Source organism: Rhinolophus sinicus, linkage group LG04 (genome assembly GCF_036562045.2).
Source record: "Rhinolophus sinicus isolate RSC01 linkage group LG04, ASM3656204v1, whole genome shotgun sequence".
Classification (NCBI taxonomy): Eukaryota; Metazoa; Chordata; class Mammalia; order Chiroptera; family Rhinolophidae; genus Rhinolophus; species Rhinolophus sinicus.
In genome coordinates, this window is record NC_133754.1 from 141,717,509 (window position 1) to 141,736,037 (window position 18,529).

Genomic DNA, 18,529 nt, shown 5'->3' on the forward strand with positions numbered 1-18,529 from the left:
TCCTGTGCACAGCTGGATATCTAACAGCATCCCTGAGCTCTACCCACTAGATGCCAATAGCACACACACCACCTTGCCCGTCCATCGTTGTGACACTCAAAAGTATCCTCAGACTCTTTACGGGGGTTAAAATGGTTTCTCCATGCCTGGTATATACATTAACATGTGCTCAGTAAATGGTTGCTTATAATTAATTAAATGCAGGAGAATGTCTCTCATCCAAATGATTGCTCTGGACTACTGATACTCAAATCCCACCTCTTCTACCCTATTTTTCGAGGCCCTGTGACAAATACCATTTCTTCTATGAAGACTTCCTTGATTGCCCCACCCTTACTTATATGTACTCTCCCACCCAAGGCTGATACCCATTAGTTTGTGTGCTTCTTTAACACTCGTCATTTAATGTCCTATGGTTTTACACATTCCACTATTCACAAAGTACCAAGGTGACTCTGGAAGAACTTTAGCCCATTACCCGTCTCCTCTGCCCATTACCTTCCCTATAAAAATGATATTCTCTGGTATGTACATTCGACATTTTCTAAAGCATATACAAAATATGAAGGAAACTCTCACAATTTGTATTCTTTCGCAATATACGACCTAAGTAAAATTTTCTTTTAAAAACGTATTAACAGCTTACTATTTATTGTGCACTTATCAGGGCCCAGGGCCTGTTCAACAACACATTACATGATTCCCTCATTTTATCCTTACAATCCTATGAAGTAGAAACTTTTATAAACCCCACTTTACAGCTTCAAGATCTGCACCCCAACCAGCTCCCCGCAAGACTGCAGCTCCCAAATTCCTCCTATATAGAATTTCTGCAGCAGTGGTTCATTAGGTTAAGGTCTCCGAGGTCGGGAACCTTGGTTACTCATTCACTATGTTACCCAAGAGTTGTGCTCCATGCTTTCAACAAAGTAGGCTCTCCATTTTATTAAAGACACAAAAAGTACAACGCTGGGAAGTTCTTCCTGAGGTCTACCGTGTTTCCGGGAAAATAAGACGTAGCCGGACAATCAGCTCTAATACGTCTTTTGGAGCAAAAAATATAAGACCCAGTATTGTATTGTATTGTATTGTATTGTATTGTATTGTATTGTATTATATTACATCAGACTCAGTCTTATGTAAGTCTTATAATAAAATAAGGCTGGGACTTATATTAATTCTTGCTCCAAAAGACACATTAGAGCTGATTATCATAACGGCTACGTCTTATTTTCGGGGGAACCTGGTAACCGCTGGCCGTTTCACAAAGCCTACAGAAGAGGGGCCCTGAGCGCCGAGCTGAGTGGCCGCGCCTGCGCCCCGTGGCCACCAGGTGTCGCCGCGGCGTCCCGGAGCCGGAGGGCGGAGCGGCTGCAGATCGCCAGGAGTATGTGGACGCTCGGACGTCGCACGGCTACCCGCCTCCTGTCCCGCTCGGCGCCCGCGGGCTCGGCCAAGACCCGCAGCGCTGGGGCATCGTGGGCCGCGAAGACCATCCCACCCTGCGGCCGCCGGGACCTGCGCGCGGGGACCACCGCGGCCTGCGCGCCCGGCCCTGCGGTGAGTATGCGCCGGCGGAGGGAGACCGCGCCTGCTGGTGACGCTTCGCGCAGGCGCGCCCGCGTCGGCTCCCGCAGGGACGGCGCTGGGCTGCGCGGGCGGCAGTGCGGCGGCGCGCTAGGCCCGTCGGTTCTACGGGGACTTGAGGACAATGTCCAGCAGGTAGTGAACGGTCTGGAACGTGCTGTAGGTGTAACTGTGGTTATCACAACTGCTCTCACTTCCCCTTCAGCGCCAACTTTTTTAAACACTCTGTCTACGCTCTGCACCCCCATTTCCTCCTTCTCTGCTCACCTCTCAGCCCCGAGTCCTCTGCCGTCTCCTTTCTTGCTCAGGGCACTGATGGTTCAAGAGCCATAAGCGACAGCCGCTGACCCCTTCTCATAGTGGCAACCAGAGTGACCTTTGGAGAATGTAACTCTTATCGCCTATCTCTTAAAGCCCTCCGGTGCCTTCCCAGGATGAAGCCTTCACAAAGCCTTGTGGCCGCCGCCTTCCCCCATCACCTTGCTGCCGCCACTCCGGCTGTACCACTTTTCTCTCCCTTCACAGACTCCGTGCCCTCCGGCACTGGGATAGGTCCCTTTGCGAGGGCTCTTTCTCTCGGCCTCCCCCCCCCCCCCGTTATTTCCTTGGTCTCACCAGCTGGTCAGTAGGGCTGGACATAATCCACTCATACCAGCCTCAGAGCTGGCACCTTGGCCGCTCAGCAGTTATGTATTGAAAGAAATCAACAGGTCACGTTGTCTCCTGCAGCTCCTGTTGCTCAGAGCTGTCAGACAGCTGTCAGCAGTCACAACCTCTCTTCTGGATGGCAGCAGACTGCTGCCTCTTGCTATGTGTTGTTGCTTGTTTTAGTCAAATGCCAGGAGGGGTACTGATGCTTTCCCGTGTCACCTGTGCAAACCACCATGGAACCGGAACAGCCTAGAGCAGCGCTGCCCAGTAGAACTTCCTGCAATGACAGACTGGTTCTGTCTGTGCCACTAGCCATATGGTGCCACAGGACACTTGAAATGTTGCTAGTGCGACTGAGGAACTAACTTTAAATTTTATTTTATTTCAACCAATTTACATTTAAATGCTGCATGTGGCTTCTGGCTACCATGCTGGACAGCACAGAGGAGACGGGGAGAACCCAGTGTCATGCATTAAAAGGTGAAAAAAAATTCCTAAGACATACTCTTGAGAAACACTAACATAGTTACTCTCAAAAGTAAAAGTGGCAATATTTAAACCATACATTAATGGACTGTAATATACTGAAAAACAATGGCCTTCTTAATTTTGTCTTTTAGAGTTTGAGCCTCCACTGCCTCAACCAGATGCTAAATGTCAAAAAGCAGAGTGTCTGTTTGATGACCTTGAGAACAACAGGAACTTTGGGCGACCCAGGGTGAGATAAATACCTTCCACCTCAGAGATCTCTTCCTTCTCTCTTTCTTAATACACAACACATGCACACATACACCCACTTCTATTATCTTTTTTCTTTTTTTTCTCTTTCTCTTACCTTAAAAAAAAAAAAAAAGCCCATCGCATACGGAATCTGTTCTTTCCCTTAGCAGCAGCACTCATAAGCATCTTTCCACATCACTATGTACCACACTATTTCAAATGAAATAGTATTCAATTTTATGGATGTACCATAATTCATTGAACCCATCCCCTATTGTGGGACATTTAGGTTGTTTCCAGAGTTTTGTTATTATTATCTTTGATATCTTAGTCGTTAAGGTAGGCCAAGCTTCTGTAGCAAATAGGCCCAAACTGTAATGGTTCAGACCAGGAGTGGTTTGTGTCCCCTTTTCCAGACAGCCCAGGGTGGGCATGCCTCTCTGAAATAATTCAGGGAGTCGGTCTCCTTCCACCTTCCTATCACCTGTCTGTACTTTACTATCCTCTGCATGGTCAAGGCCAGGTCGCCCTGTCCAGATTCTGTTCCACAGAAACAGACAAGAGCATGGGAGGCCTGAAGTGGCACTTGTCCCGCACTCACATTTTAGTGGGAAGGACTTGGTCACATGACCCCAGCTAGCTGCAGGGGAGGCTGGGAAATTTGGTTTTGTGGGTGACCTAGAAGAGGAGGTGAAGGGTTCTGGTGGAAGGCTGCCAGGCACTGCTCCAATCTACCCTGTGCCACTGATACCTACACAGACCCTCTTTCTACACACCAGACACACTGCCTCCAGCCCCAAGGCTGCAACCATGGACCATGTGGTCACTCATCCACCTCAAAAACCAAGATTTCCAGGTGCCATGCAGTCCTCTCTCTAAGACTAGGAATGGCCTAGGAATGGCTTCTCTGACTTACACACACACACACACACACACACACACAGAGGAGCAAGATACTACCTCAACTCCCATTCAGAAAAGAGACGTGTCCCTGGTCTATGGCAGTGATGGAGTCCCCCTGGGCAGCACTGGGACAACTTCTGCCCTGGTTAAGGGGGACAGTCCTCCAAGAAACCCCAATTCTGCCGCCTGGGAGTCTCCTCCTTGTCCGTTACCCCACTTGGCCATAGGGGAGGCAGGCGGTGGGAAGTGTGTCCTTGGCAGCAGGCAGCCTTCACAGCCCACTGCTGGCAGTTGGGGCTTACAGAGGCCATTATGTCTTAAGGCTTCAGTAGGCTCTTGTAGACCAGACTCATTTTTCTCTGATAACAGGGTTTTCTCAAAAACCGATCACTTTACTCCCAGTGAATCCCATTGTGTATAACCACATCCAAATTTCTTCCCTGGATGAAGCCTCAGGTTGCCTTATTTTTTTGCATCCTCATCCCATGCTCTGCTCTCTCCACCTGATTTTTGCAACAGGTTTGGATCCCTCTTTTTGGCTCAATGAGAGGCCTTTGTTTTTCAGAGCCTTACATTCTCCCTTTGGCTTTTCCATCTCGGGGCAGTCTTTAATCCCCAAACACTCCATTTCATCCCATTGACCTGTAGACATGCCAGTTCTCTCCTGCCTCACCATTTTCATGTCACACCACCTAACAGCAGCAAGGAGCCACCCCTACACAGGAACATTCAGACTGTCCCCACAACTACAGGCTCAGAAGCAGAATATGCTGGCCTTCCAGGTTATCGCAGGCAGTGGGTTGACAGAGGGCCTCCTGAGCGCCCAGCCTACTGTGTCTGTGTCTGGTGGCCCCTCCACATAGCCTCTGAGTCAGTGCCATATGACCCCTGTGTTAGGTTTTGGCACCATTTGCAGCTCCTTTCTGCACAGACTTTCTGCTGCTGTACCCTCACTCCTGCAAGCGGTCCTCTGAGGTTGGTTGGGTAGGGGCAGGATGCCCCACGTCCAGTTCCTTCTTCAGGGTCTAGTTCTGGGAAGTACACCTTTGTCCTGCCACATTATAGGAGGACAGCCCACTTCTGCAGTGGCCCAACTGGCTGCTCTTGGGTAGCCCCTGCCAAACTCTTGACTTTCTCACTCTTCTGTCTGTGACATATGTCAGCCTCTTCTCCAGGTTCTCTCCACCACACCCAACAAGGCCTACCACTCTTTAGAGAACAGCCCTTCACCATCTCCTGAGCAGTCCTGTAACCTTACCCACATACCCTTGAGGCAGGTGACAGGTTGGGTGGGGGGTGGTCACATGGCAGATCTTTATGTCTTGCATTCATTGTCTAGCAGCCACTGGTGTCTTACTTTAGGCCCCCTGGTAACTCTCAGATGATGGCGGTGTCTGGGATACCTCTTGCAACCTACAGATATATCCTCATAGGGGCTCTAAAGCTCATGCAAGGATGTCTATTAGAGCAGTATTTTTATTGTTATAATTCACATACCATAACATTTACCATTTAAAAATGTTCCATTTGGTGGTTTTTAGTATATTCACAAGGTTGTGCAATTTTCACCACTATCTAATTCCAGAACATTTTCATCACTCCAAAAAGAAATAGCGTGCCCATTAATAATGACTCCCTTCCCAAACCCCTGGCAACCACTAATCTACTTTCTGTCTCTATGGAATTATAGCAATTTTTAAAAATTGAAAAATAGTATATATACAAGAATGTCTCCAAGTCATAAGTATACAGCTTGATAAATTTTCAAAAACTGAACATAGCATGTAACTCAAGAGATAGCTCCAGAGATAGAATGTTACCAACCCCCAAAAGCAAGCCTCCTGCTCACTTACTAACCCCTTCCTGCCCCACAGTAATTACCATTCTGATTTCCAATAGCCGGGATTAGTTTTGCCTATTTTTTTTTTACTTTGTATAAAACTGTATCATTAAATATTAAGTATGTTTATGTGTGGCTTCTTTCAGTCACCATTATGTTTGTGAGATTTGTCCATATTATTACATTTGTAGGCAGTTCTGTTTTGCTCTACAGTATTGTATGAATATACCACAATTTATCTATTGTATTACATGTGGGTACTTGGGCAGTTTGCAATTTAGGGCTATCAGGTACTTCTGCTATGAACATTCTACTATAGTGCATGTCTTTTGGTGAACCAAGGTACGCATTTCTCTTTTTTTTTTTTTTTGTATTAAAGTGTAGTTGACATACAATATTATATTAGTTTCAGTACAACATAGTGATTCAACATTTACATACCTTACAAAATGATCACCTCAATATGTCTGGTAACCATCTGTCACCCTATAAAATTATTATGATGTTATTAATCATATGCCCTATACTGTACATAGCATCTCTGAGACTTGTTTTATAACTGGAAGTTTGTACCTTAATTCCCTTCACCTATTTTGCCCATCTCCCACCCCCTCCCCTCTGGCAACCATCATTTTATTCTTAAATCTAGAGTCTGCTTTTCCTAGGTATGCATTTCTATTGGGTGTATACCCAAGAGTGGAATTGATGGCATATGAATGTATTCAACTTTAATAGATACTGCACAACAGTTTTCCAAAGGGATTGTCCTATTTACTGGCCCATAGCAGTATCTGAAAGCTCTGGTTGCTTTACGTCCTGGCCAACTCTTCACATTATCTCTTTCATTTTAAGGATCCTGGTGGTCTCTTGTTGTGATTTTTTAATTGTGTTTTCCTAAAGATTAATAAAGTTGTACATCTTTTTATATGGTTGTTAGACATTTAGATATGTCATTTTTTAATGAAATCTTTTCAAGTATTTTACCCATTTTTCTATTGGGTTTTCTTTTTCTTATTGACTTGTAGTTCTTTATATGTTCTAGAAGTAAGGCCTTTTTTAGATATATGTAATGCAGATGTTTTCTCCCATTTTGTGGTTTGCTGAACAAAAATGTGAATCACTAAAGCGATGGAAACAACGCAATGTCCAGCTGAAGGGGACGGGTTGAATTAATAACATAAAATAAAATACTACAAAAATCCATATGTGCTCATATGAAATAATTTGCAGGGCATAGTAAATGAAAACTGAAAGGTGCTTTGTTCGTATACTAAAAAGAATATACATTTTCTGGAAGGATACAGGAAAGACTCATCATAGTTGACTGGGGATGGCACTGCCTATTTGGGAAGAAAATCTTACTTTTCTGTTAACCCTGGCATGCTGTTTAAATTTTTGCTCTACATATTAGCTATTTTGCATCAATTTCTAAAATCTAAGAACTAAACATGGTGATTTGATATTAATAAAGTGGAGTGGTGTGGTGATTATATGTTTTTGGTGGTTCTGTTTCCATGCAGTGCTCTAGATGAGACCACCTATGAAAGACTGGCAGAGGAGACACTGGACTCCTTGGCAGAGTTTTTTGAAGACCTTGCAGACCAACCTTACACATTTGAAGACTACGATGTCTCCTTTGGGGTACCTCTTCACTTATTTTTATTTTTCTGTTTTCTCCCTAAGAATTATAGCTCACTAACGAATTCCCCTCCAGCAGAGTTAAGCATCCAGCAGCAGGCAGTTACGGGTGAGACCATAGACTAGGCTTCATATTCCTGCGCTGCGCTACCTGGTTTATGACCATATGCAAGTCACTCAGCCTCTCTGAGCCTCATTTTTGCTTCAAAACGCAGATTCTCCAGCTTCACTCAATACCCATGAAGGTAAACCAGAAAGGGCCCCAGCATGTGTTTACCTCATCAAGCAGGCACGGAGAACATTGAGCTAAAGCACTAGTTCTTACGCAGGGTAAGATATTGCCCAGGCGGTACTCACACCACACAGATACGGCCCCACTCCTGGGAGATCCTGATACAGTAGCTCAGGGTGCATTCAGAGGAGGCATATTTTTGAAAAGCTTACCTACGATTCTAATGTGCATCCCTGGGTCCCACCCCTAGGAATTTTTATTTAATGGTCTGGGGTGTGACCCAGGCAAGGCATTGGGGATTTTTAAGTTTTTAAAATCCCCACTCCAGGTGATTGTAATATGCAGCGTGGGTGAGAACCTCTGGTCTGGATGAAACTTGAGCCCCAGATTCTGGACACCAAGAGAGTGCTGGTCCTATCGACTGACCACCAGATGGCAGGCTTGAGCAATGGGCCGCCTTTGGATTTAGAATTAATGCTTGGCCTTGGGGAGTGCTTTTATGCCAGTGGGAAAAATCCCCTACAGAGGTTAATCCTCTTGACAGCAATTAATTGATACCAGAAAATGTCATGAAGTGTGCATTTTTTATTAAATCGTGGAATTATTTAGGACAACCAGCTGTCAGGCTAAAGTGATCGAAATGCTGTTGGATATTGCTGTTGGAGTGCTGGGTAGAAAAGGACTCCCTCAGATGGAGCAGGCAGCAAAGCCTTGGAGGTGTAAGGCCTGGTTGTCAGGACAGTGAGGAATTTGGTAAAAATAGAGGTAGGAGGCAAGAAAGGAATGAATGCCTTCCAGGTGGTTTCAGTGATTGCTGTCGGCAGCAGAAAATGCAGCACTATCCAGGCCGGGTGTTAGACGTGTTTATGCAAACAGCCTCAGAGCGCAGAGCTGCCCGGGAACCATTACAAACTGGCCTGGCCAGCTTGACCATCTGTGAGATGATTGCAGCTGGGGAACTTACAGGTCTTGCCTCTCCCTGTCTCCCTACCAGAGGCTGTAGCTACAGGGAAGCCAAGTGTCAGGCTAACATGTGCCACCCGGGCAAACATTAACATGCCACAAAAACAGTCACACCACCTCTTCTCAGAGTATTGGTGAAGCCCCACCTTGACCCAAGTTCTCTGCATAAATGCTTCATTGGAAGCAATTGTGCCAGTATTCTAGCAGCTGGATTCTGTTTACCTCATTGATTCCAGCAACAAAAGCTTTTGCTCTGTGGTGGGTCACAGGACCTGAGCTACCTCTGGTAACTCTCTGAGGAGTGATTCAGCTGCTGGGCTTTCTAAATCCTGTGACACATTCCTGCAAGGAAGGGGCACCTGTTTTTTTTTCCTAAGTCAATCCATACACCTGGATTACATTCTACTCACAGGCAAAAAATTATTTCTAGCAAGTCATTTGCTAATTAGGAAATTCTCTAGTGTAGATGTAGAAAGCTAAAGGCATGTAGTGCCTGCCTCTGTGGTTTGCACTTCTGACTAAATACTTTGAAATGCTCAGTATCTACCCTGGGGAATGAATTCCTTAGAGTCCTGTAGGTGCTTTACTTAAGCTTTGTTGGAGCGCAGTGTTTCCCTGCCCGCAGGGTAGTGGGGGAGGAAGAAACCTGACCCTACTAGGTTTAATAATTTATATAAGACAGATTAACAAGAGGAAATAACCAAATTTAATTACATGTGGGAATGCCACATACGGTAGAGGTTCAGAGACAGAAAGTAAAAATGAGACGTATGGCATTGTGAGCTAAAGATGAGATAAGATGCCTTGGAGTTTCAGAGGGGAGGAAGGTCATTGCAGGACGATAAGAAGAGCCAATGTTAAGTGATTAGAAGTTTGCCCTGCCATACAGATAGGTCATAAAAAGTTATCTCGGGTAATAACTTTCATTGTGGGCGAGGCCCCAAATTTAAATTTTTTATGGGAGAAGTAAAAGTTTCTCTTGGGCTTGCACCAGGGTCTCAATCGCCTTCAGCTCAAAGTAAGTCACAGGCAAGAGTGGCACGTTTTGGGGAGAGGCCTGTTCTGAATCCCTACAGGTTTCAGTGAGATGTTACCTCCTCTGTGAAGCCCTCCTAGATGCTCCAGGCAGGCACCACCCGTTCTTCCTTGCCCAGCTCTCTGAGCATGACTCTGGAGCACTCATCAGCCTGTGTTGTAATTGTCTGTTTACGCATCAGCTCCTGTGGCCAGACCAAGTTTCTTGGCAGCAGGGACACTGTCCATTCTTGCCTGGTATTCCCAGTGCAATTACTGGGACATTGCCAAGTAATAAATGTTGGTTCACTGTGTAAATGAAATGGGGCCCACTACTTTTCTAAAACACATTTTCATTGATGCTACTCAGCATGTATCATTGTTTTACCAAGTTAACGACTGGCCAAGTCAGCAAATGAGAGCAGTAATCTAGATACACCCAGGAACACAGTCGTTTGTTGTTGTTTTTTTAAGTGAGATTTGCTCGTTACCATGTTGTTCATTCACTAAGTTGTTAGCATATTACTGCTATGGAGCACAGGTTTCTAACCTTTTTTGGGTCAGGACCCTCTGTAAGAACCTGACTGCTCTAGACCTTCCCCACACATCCATGAGCATCGTTGCTGCTTCAGGGTGGGGGCTGTTCGCAGAGCCCTGCAAACCACCTCTGGGTCTCAGGTTCTGGACACTTGCTCAGAGAAAGCATTTATTGGAAATGGAGACAGGGTCTGGCTTAGCATCCTGGGCATGGATGTTCCTTCCAAGAGCCCTTCAGTGATTATCTAAGTTCTGTGAGAGGCAGGTTCATCATCTGTGACATTCCTCTACTTCTCTGGTTAGATTTAATGCGACAAAAACGTGCTTCATATTCATTATTCTTATCCCTTAAGGGGAGGTCGGTGTCTGTATGTGGGAAGCCACGTGTACGTGAAATCCCCTAATTTAACACGCCACCCAATATGTCTATACAGATCAGCTGGTGACAACAGAAACTGCTCCTTTTGCTACTGCGTGGGTAGGGCTGATATTGATTGGCAGGAATTAAGCCTCACCAGTGGCCAGGGTCTGCTCTGATTAGTGCCCGTGTCTCAGCAGCTGCTAAGTATTCTGACTATCTCTACCCTCTCTCCCCCCTCCCCTTCACTGAAGTCTGTCCACACTTCCAAAATAGACTCAGACTGCCACGTAAGGAATACTAATAACGAACAAAACACCCTCTTCATCTGGTCTATTGCAGACAGTTCCAAAAGCAGTAAGAACTCCTGGGGGACCAGTAAGGCACCTTGTTTCCTTCCTTCTCTTGCCACTTTCCTTTGGAAACAGCTCAACCTCAATGGGGAAAAAACCCAATTATGTACAGTAAACAGGAAGTGGGGGAGTGAGTGTTGAGACTGTCTACCTTATGTAACCTTGCCCTTAGCTTTGGCACATGTTATCCCAGTGCCTGCTTATCATCTGCTCGTTCATTCCTCCACAAATGTATTTTGTATCCGTCCAGTATTTTGCACAAAGAATGGATGTGCCAGGCACTGATGATGATGGGGTGACCAGACAGATCTGCTCTCAGATGCTTGTAATAGTGGAGAGTAGGGGGCAGGTGACCAGCCAACAAGCCAGCAGCTCAGATGCAGTGAGGAATGCACAAAAGGCTGTGGGGACACGCACAGGACCTGGCCGCCACTGAGGGGCATCAGGGTAGGGTAACCTTCCCAGAGGCCCCTTGGGTGGGACCTGGAGCCAGAGGAGTTGCTGGTCTTGTGCAGGGAGGGAGAGGACTGCAGAGAAAGTGCCAGGTGGAACCTGTGCATCTAGAAGGATTCTTGTGGTGGTTGTATTAGTATGCTTTTTGTTCACGAGTGGCCTGTTCCCTGGAGTCACTCAAATGTGGGGTTGGAAAGAGTGGATTTTGGCTTTCACGGATTGTATCTGCCGTCCTCTGATATGGCCTCATGTTCTAAGGCGTGATGGTTACCAGGAGCCTGTGCAGGACCCTGGAGCACCCATCAGCCCCTCCATCCTTGCACTGAGTCTCTGAACGAGCAGAGATGTTGTCCTGAGGGAGCAGGCTGGTTGCTGAGACTTAGCACCTGCAACTCTAGACCCAGCCCCCTGCCTTTTCTGCTGTTTCACGCACCTCCCTGCCTTTAGGGTAAAACGCACAGTGGGGCAGGTAAGGGCCACAAACAGGTCAAATTAGAAACAATTATGTCTTGATTCTGAGCCTGAGATCGCTGGGAAAAATAAGCTAAACACTGTATATATGCAAAGGAACAAATGGAGAATGACTACTAATTGGGTACAGGGTTTCTTTTGGGGATGACAGAAATAGTCCAGAATTAGGTAGTGACGATGTTTGCATACTTTATGCAAACGCTGTGAAATGCTAAAAAACTACTGAATTACACAATTTTAAGAAATTTTGAAAGAAATGAAATGTATTCCTACCAAAATAATTAAAGGTGGGTTTCAGGAAAATTTAAAAAACAGAACACAAAAAGCTTATGTACACTGTGATCGTAGCTCTTTGAAAAAATGCGTTTAAAAACTGGCAGCCGAGACTTTGGGCTCTCTGAGCAGCACTATGGTGGTCGGGAAGAATAAGCCCCTTACGAAAGGCAGCAAGAAGGGAGCCAAGAAGAAAGTGGTTGACTCGTTTTCTAAGAAAGATTGGTATGAAGTGAAAGCACCAGCTGTGTTCAATATAAGAAGTATTGGGAAAACACTTGTCACAAGAACTCAAGAGACCAAAATCGTATTTCAAGCGTCATGGTTTTGAAGTGAGCCGAGCTCATCTGCAGAATGAAGAAGTTGCATTTAGAAAATTCAGGCTAATTACTGAGAGTGTTCAGGGCAACAACTGCCTGGCTAATTTCCATGGCGTGGATCTTACCGGTGACAAAATGGGCTCCATGGTCAAAAAATGGCCAACCATGACTGAAGCTCATGTGGATGTCAGGACGACCGATGGTTATTTGCTTCGTCTGTTCTGTGTTGGTTTCACTAAAAAACACAACAATCGGATTGGGAAGACCTCATGCTCCGCGTGAACAGGTCGGCCACGTCCGGAGGAGATGAGAGAAATCATGACCCGAGGTGCAGACACGTGACGTGAAAGGAGCGGTCAGTACACGGATTCCAGGCGGCCCTGGAAAGGGTGCAGAGAAGACTTGCCAGCTGTTCATCCGCTCCATGATGGCCTTGTTAGGAAAGTCCGAGGGCTGAAGAAGCCCGACTTTGAACTGGGGGAACTCATAGAGCTTCACGGGGAAGGTCCCAGCTCTGGACAAGCTGCTGGGGAGGAGACGGTGCTGAGGCTGAGCGAGCTGACGCACCTGAGTCCCCGGTCCAGTTAAAATTCAGGCTTCTCATGGTGACATGTAAAACCTGTTCATGATGTTTTTAGAAAATAAAATAAAAGCTGGCAGCCAGTACTTGAGAGTGAACAGCTCGTCTCACTGATTGGCGGGATTGAGAGAGCGCTTCGTGTTGTGGAAAGAAGAGCATCTTTTGAACCCAAACAGACCAGGATTTAAGATCAGCTCGGCCAGCTACTAAGTATTCTTTATTACTCTGTCCCTCAGTTGTCCTCATCTGTAAAACTGGGATGACAATTCCCACCTCCGATGGTTATAGTCAAGGTAGAATCAATTTTACACAAAGTGTGAAACGGTGCCTGGCACACAGTGGGAACTGAATAGTGGTTAATATTTTCATTGATGGTTTCACATTTTTTATACCATCTGTATTTCCAGTGTCTCTACAGTTTGTTTCTTTTTTAATCAGAAAAAAAGTTTATTAAAATGACCCATGAGTGTCCGCCCCATCCCATGCCTATTAGTTATATCATTAGTAGTACTGTCTCCACATTTTCAATAGCTCCTTCTGTTCTTGGACCAGACACAAAATGTTCTAAGAACCATTCAAAGCCCCTTGGTTGGAAAGGGGCTGCTCCAGAAGGCACGGAGAAAGGCCACCGTGTGTCTCTGCGGGTTACGCTCGGGCTGGGGAACGGAAAGGCTTCCCATTTCACCAGCTCCAAGAAAGGACTGAGCTGTGTAGCTGCTTCTTTATCACCCTGTGCGTTCTACAGAGACCTCAGGCCTTGAGAGGGAAGCACTCCTTTGTTGAAAGAGTGTTTTCAAATTTAAATGAGCGTTTATGGAGCGAAGTTGGGCCAACTGGTCTTTTGAAGAATTCAAGGTGCCTGTAGAGGAAAATAAAGCTGGAGAGGAGCGTCTGAGAAGCTTATGAGATCTGTAGGAAGAGCCTGGAAATAAACACCCTAGTCTTACGTATGTGTCTTCAATGAGCAGCAGAACTAAGGCTACTGCTCTGCTAAGACAAGCAAAGCAGGTGGCTTGATTACTTCCTTCTTTCCTGCTTTTTTTCCTTCTTTTTTTTTTTGATAATGAACTTGCGCTGTCCGATGTTTGGGCCGATGTAGTACTCCAGGAAAGTTGGTTTCTGCATTTGTCAATGTCCTCTAGTATGTTCTGGTTGGCAGTTCACAAGGAGCTGTTGAAAATGTGGAGAAAGTACCAATACGAATATAACTGATAGGCATGGGGGGGACCCTATTGGGTTGTTTTTTTAATAACCTTTTTTTCTGATTAAAAAAGGCAGCAATCAGGATGCGGATCGTCCCGTTTTCCAGCTGTAATGCCTCAGACAGCGACTTAGCACTGTGTTTCTGTCTCCTCATCTCTAGAGGGGAAAAGGATCATTCTCACTTTTGCCAGCCTCTCGGAAAGAGGGAAAGCACTGTGAGATTAATCATAGTGTGATATAGAGAACTGTGTTCCTTCTGCATGATCTCCTATTTCTAAACACTAAATTAAAGACGTTTCTTTATGATGTATATTATATACTTGTATAAGTGCAAAGTGTTGACAGACAATAAAATATGAAGCAATTGTGACAAAGTGATAACTTTGTCTTACTTTATTTACCTCATGCTCTTCTCCACCTGCTCCACTAGAGTGGTGTTTTAACAATTAAACTGGGTGGAGATCTGGGAACCTACGTGATCAACAAGCAGACCCCAAACAAGCAAATCTGGTTGTCTTCGCCATCCAGGTATGTTCAGAAATCAAAAGCTCTTGTTGTTCGGCTTGTTTGAAACATAACATTGTGGACCATTTAAGAAGTGTCCCCCTCATGTGTTAGTGTCCATGTAAGTGACACTGTCCTGGTGTTTGACAGCATGTCTCATTCTCAGGGGGAAAGTTTACTCTGTTTCTGTCACTTCTGTCTGGGGATCATTTGGCTGCTATAAGCAGATATTGGGTTGTTAACAGGATTTGAAGTGAAAATTGTACAACTTTTCAGAACCCGGCCTAGACAGTTTTTCTCTATTCGATCATTGCCCTGCCTTTTAAAAAGCCACTTTTGATATTGCAGCATCTGAGCAAGCTGCACTTTGTCTTCAAAGCAAGTTAAAGTTTGACCCCTAGTTTGTTTTGAGCATCTCAGTTAAAGGTTAGTTAAATTCCATTTGCAGAATTGGACTGTTTGCTCTGTGGAGATGAGAGTGTTTAAGCTGCTTTTCCATATTTAATTCTTCCTGCCTTTTCCATTGATATGCTTTTAATCTAGTGGAATAAAAGATTATATTGGAGATGGCTTGTGTTGCATCTCAAGTCCTGAGAACATGCAGGGAGAGAGGGTCCCTCATCCTTTTGGCTGCTGTTTATAAGAAAGTGGTTTATAAGAAAGTAAGAGAGCCGGCCACAAAAAGCTTAGGCCAACTTTTGGGCATCATTCATTAGCACTTCCAAAGAGAACATATGGACTATGAATTAAGAAAGGCCCAAATATAACTACCCCTGGAGTTCTTTGTAAGCCTCATGTTGTATGCATTTTTAAAACATTTAACTCTTCCCCTGCCCCAACAGTTAATATTATAACTCTTTGTCAAATAAATAAAGCATTATGCTTTCTTCATCCCAACCTCATCTAGGAAGTATGTTAGAATTCAACAAAAACAATTCCAGAAATCACTGTCATTTCTAGCAAGGCCCTTATTCACAAATTGTATTGCTTTTTAGACTCAGTTTATTTGAGGGGTTTTACCCTGTGTGGACCAGTTAGCCTGCTCTCTCTGCTTCAACCTGTTGTCCTAACCCTCATCGATAGAGTCTAGATGTTTTCAGGTCTTGAGAATTATTCCAGAAGATAAATTGTGTAATTATTCTTAAGTAGAAAGACCCTAAGATAAGAAGTCAAATATATGCCTCGTTTAGTATTACTTTCTGGAATTTCCCCCAATTCTTGGTGGTAACATCTGTGGAATCAGTGTTTCTTCTGGGCTGTGCTCTGCATACTGTTTTTGTCTTGCAGTGGACCCAAGCGCTATGACTGGACTGGGAAAAACTGGGTGTACTCCCACGATGGTGTGTCCCTCCACGAGCTGCTGGCCACAGAGATGACTAAAGCCTTGAAAACCAAACTGGACTTATCTTCTCTGGCCTATTCTGGAAAAGACACTTGATGCCCAGCCTAATTCTAAAGACATTAAAAACTATAAAGCCAAGACCCCAGCTTCATTCTGCAGCTGAATGTCTAGTTTGTTCCATTCCTGCTTTTGAGGACCGTTACGTTGTGTATAACAGCTCTGTGAAAAGACTACATCACCTCCCACCCTCCCCCTGACTTTGGATTTTTAATTTCCGTAGTGTTTTTGGATTTATTGTCCTGTTTCCTCCTTCACATGATATCCCTTATCTTTATCATGTCTCTATGCCCATACCTTTTCATATAACCTTACAACAAAGAAAAATAATAAGAAGGAAAAGTGCTGAGAGGAGAAATGAATTGGCTTCACGCTTCATTCTTTGAAGGACTTACTGAAAAACTGCATGAAGAGCAGCTGGCCGACATCATTCTGTCTCTAAATGAGACTCATTAAAGAATAGCCTAGAAATGTTCCCACACCTCTTGAAAATGGAAATACGTACTTCTAAGCCCTTTGGTACTGAAGAGTCGGTGGCAACTCAGGAATTCTGAAACCAATGACCATTCTCTTTGTGCTTTGTGTCTGCCAAGGTGTAGGCCTGCAAGGGCTGACTCGGAGATGTGCGCTGTTTCTCCCATGTATACGCACATATGTACACATGCACATTTAAATAGTGTGTGTGTGTGTACACATACATATATTTGTATTTTTTTAAATTTAAAGGTCAGTATAGAATTAGGTACTGCAACACAGGTCTGGGAATGCAAAAACATCTCCCCAAGACAAGAGGGGGGAAAAGGCATTTCCATGAGCTATGGATATTGTATAATAAACGAAGTAATGGAGCTGAGGGAGTGCTTTGTAAATTGTGAAGGGCCACATAAATGAAAGACGTGTTTGTGTTAACGCCAAGAACCCTGGTCTACACTTGGCTCAGCCCAAAAGCAGTGCTGTCTGTCTCTGGGCAAATTTAACAAACTCCCTGGACCTCTCTGTCTTCCCATGCATTAAATGAGAGCGTTGAACTTGATAGAGTATCGTTAATTCCCACTTTAGACATTGAGTTTTCCTGTCAGGCAACAGCAGGCTAGCTTTAATTCCCTCTGGTAGATGAGGGGAGGACAGTGAACAATTTTTTTAACCTGTAGAGTAAATACATGGTTATCGGAATTACTCAAATTTCTGTTGCATTCATGTTCAAATAATAACCATCCTTTATTGTTCCCATCCTGTGCTAAGTTTATGCTATAGACTGAATGTTTATGTTCCCCCAAAGCTCAGATGTTGAATCCTAACCCCCAAAGTGATGCTATTAGAAGGTGGGGCCTTTGGGAAGTGGTGTGGCCTTAAGGTCTGAGCCCTCATAGATGAAATCAGTCCCCATATAAAAGAGACCTGGAGAGCTCCCTCAGCCCTTCCACCCTGTGAGGGCACAGCTGTCTGTGAACCAGGAAGTGGGCCTTCACCAGACACTGGATCTGCTGGGGCCTTGACCTTGGACATGCCAGCCTCCAGAACTGAGGAATAAGTTTCCGTTGTTTTAAACCATCCAGTCTATAGTATTCTGTTACAGCAGCCTGAATGGCCTGAGACGGCCTGCGATACCATAGGATCTCATTTGAATACTTACTCACTTGCAGGTACATTGAAACTCATCCAAAGTTACACTCCTGTTGTTCCTCCTTGTTAGAAGTCTATGCAAATGTGTAGCAAAGATTTTTGCAGTGGGTGAACCAGAAACATTCCACTGTTAGAAAAAACTTAATGAAACACTATAAACAAATGTTAATGGGTATTTAAAGTATTTCCTTTCTTCAGAAATAAAATTGGTTTAGTCTGGTGGAAATTTTAAGTGTGGTAGGTCAGGATCAGCGAGAAAATCGTGTGTGTGTGTGTGTGTGTGTGTCAATGAAAGTTTTGTTGTACCTCACTTGGAACTCAGTTGCATGGTACGCTCATCTGTCTGGGACACAACATAAAAATTAGGTATTTAATCAGGCTGCTGTGACGTGAAAATGAAAGTTAGGGAATCTGAGCTCTTGATGCTTTCCTAGTGGGCCAGCCTTTCAGGCCTATTGACTTTTACTTTATATACAATTCTAACTGGTTTATTGAGTTTCTAAGGTCCTGGGAGATTCCTATTAAGTCAGTGAAAGGACTGCAAGCACAGGAACAGCCACCAGGGGGGCAAATAAAAATACTCTGACATACGGGAAAAGCACCACCGTGTGGCACCCACACACCTCAGACCCTGGAAGTATTACCTTCGTGGTATCACCCATGTGAAGGGTGGGTTTTCAGGAAAATGTAAATATTTCAGTATAACAAAAGAGGCAAGGAAATGTGTAATGTAATTTTAGAAAGCTGTCAATTATGTTTAGCTTCCTGAGTGGGTAGATCCTTAGCCACTAGAAAATAAACTATCCAGAATGACTTATTTACCTCTCTCTGAAAATACAGAGAATCACTGGGCTGTATAAAACAGAACCTGAGTTTTTTCATCAGGATTTTGAAAATTGAATCCAAA

At 44.6% G+C, this 18,529-nt stretch overlaps 1 protein-coding gene and 1 long non-coding RNA gene across 3 annotated transcripts in view; one reads left to right on the top strand and one right to left on the bottom strand.

Annotated features, from left to right (window-relative positions):
* LOC141571125 (uncharacterized) overlaps window positions 1–2,223 on the bottom strand; it is a 46,080-nt gene extending 43,857 nt beyond the window's left edge. For both annotated transcript variants that reach the window (XR_012495748.1, XR_012495749.1), the window contains exon 1: window positions 1,855–2,223. This is a non-coding gene — a long non-coding RNA (uncharacterized LOC141571125). The remainder of the gene's footprint in view (window positions 1–1,854) is intronic.
* On the top strand, window positions 1,176–17,791 carry FXN (frataxin). The gene is made up of 5 exons (XM_074330529.1): window positions 1,176–1,560; window positions 2,859–2,956; window positions 7,222–7,342; window positions 14,527–14,624; window positions 15,888–17,791. The coding sequence occupies exons 1-5, from the start codon at window positions 1,390–1,392 to the stop codon at window positions 16,036–16,038; spliced, it is 639 nt and encodes a 212-aa protein (XP_074186630.1). The 5' UTR covers window positions 1,176–1,389; the 3' UTR covers window positions 16,039–17,791.
* Window positions 17,792–18,529: the final 738 nt, after the last annotated feature.

Coding starts and splice junctions, on each gene's coding strand:
- FXN (XM_074330529.1), top strand. CDS start 1,390: ATGTGGACGCTCGGACGTCGCACGGCTACCCGCCTCCTGTCCCGCTCG. Junction 1,561..2,858: donor CCTGCGCGCCCGGCCCTGCG/GTGAGTATGCGC, acceptor TTTGTCTTTTAG/AGTTTGAGCCTCCACTGCCT. Junction 14,625..15,887: donor TGGTTGTCTTCGCCATCCAG/GTATGTTCAGAA, acceptor TTTGTCTTGCAG/TGGACCCAAGCGCTATGACT.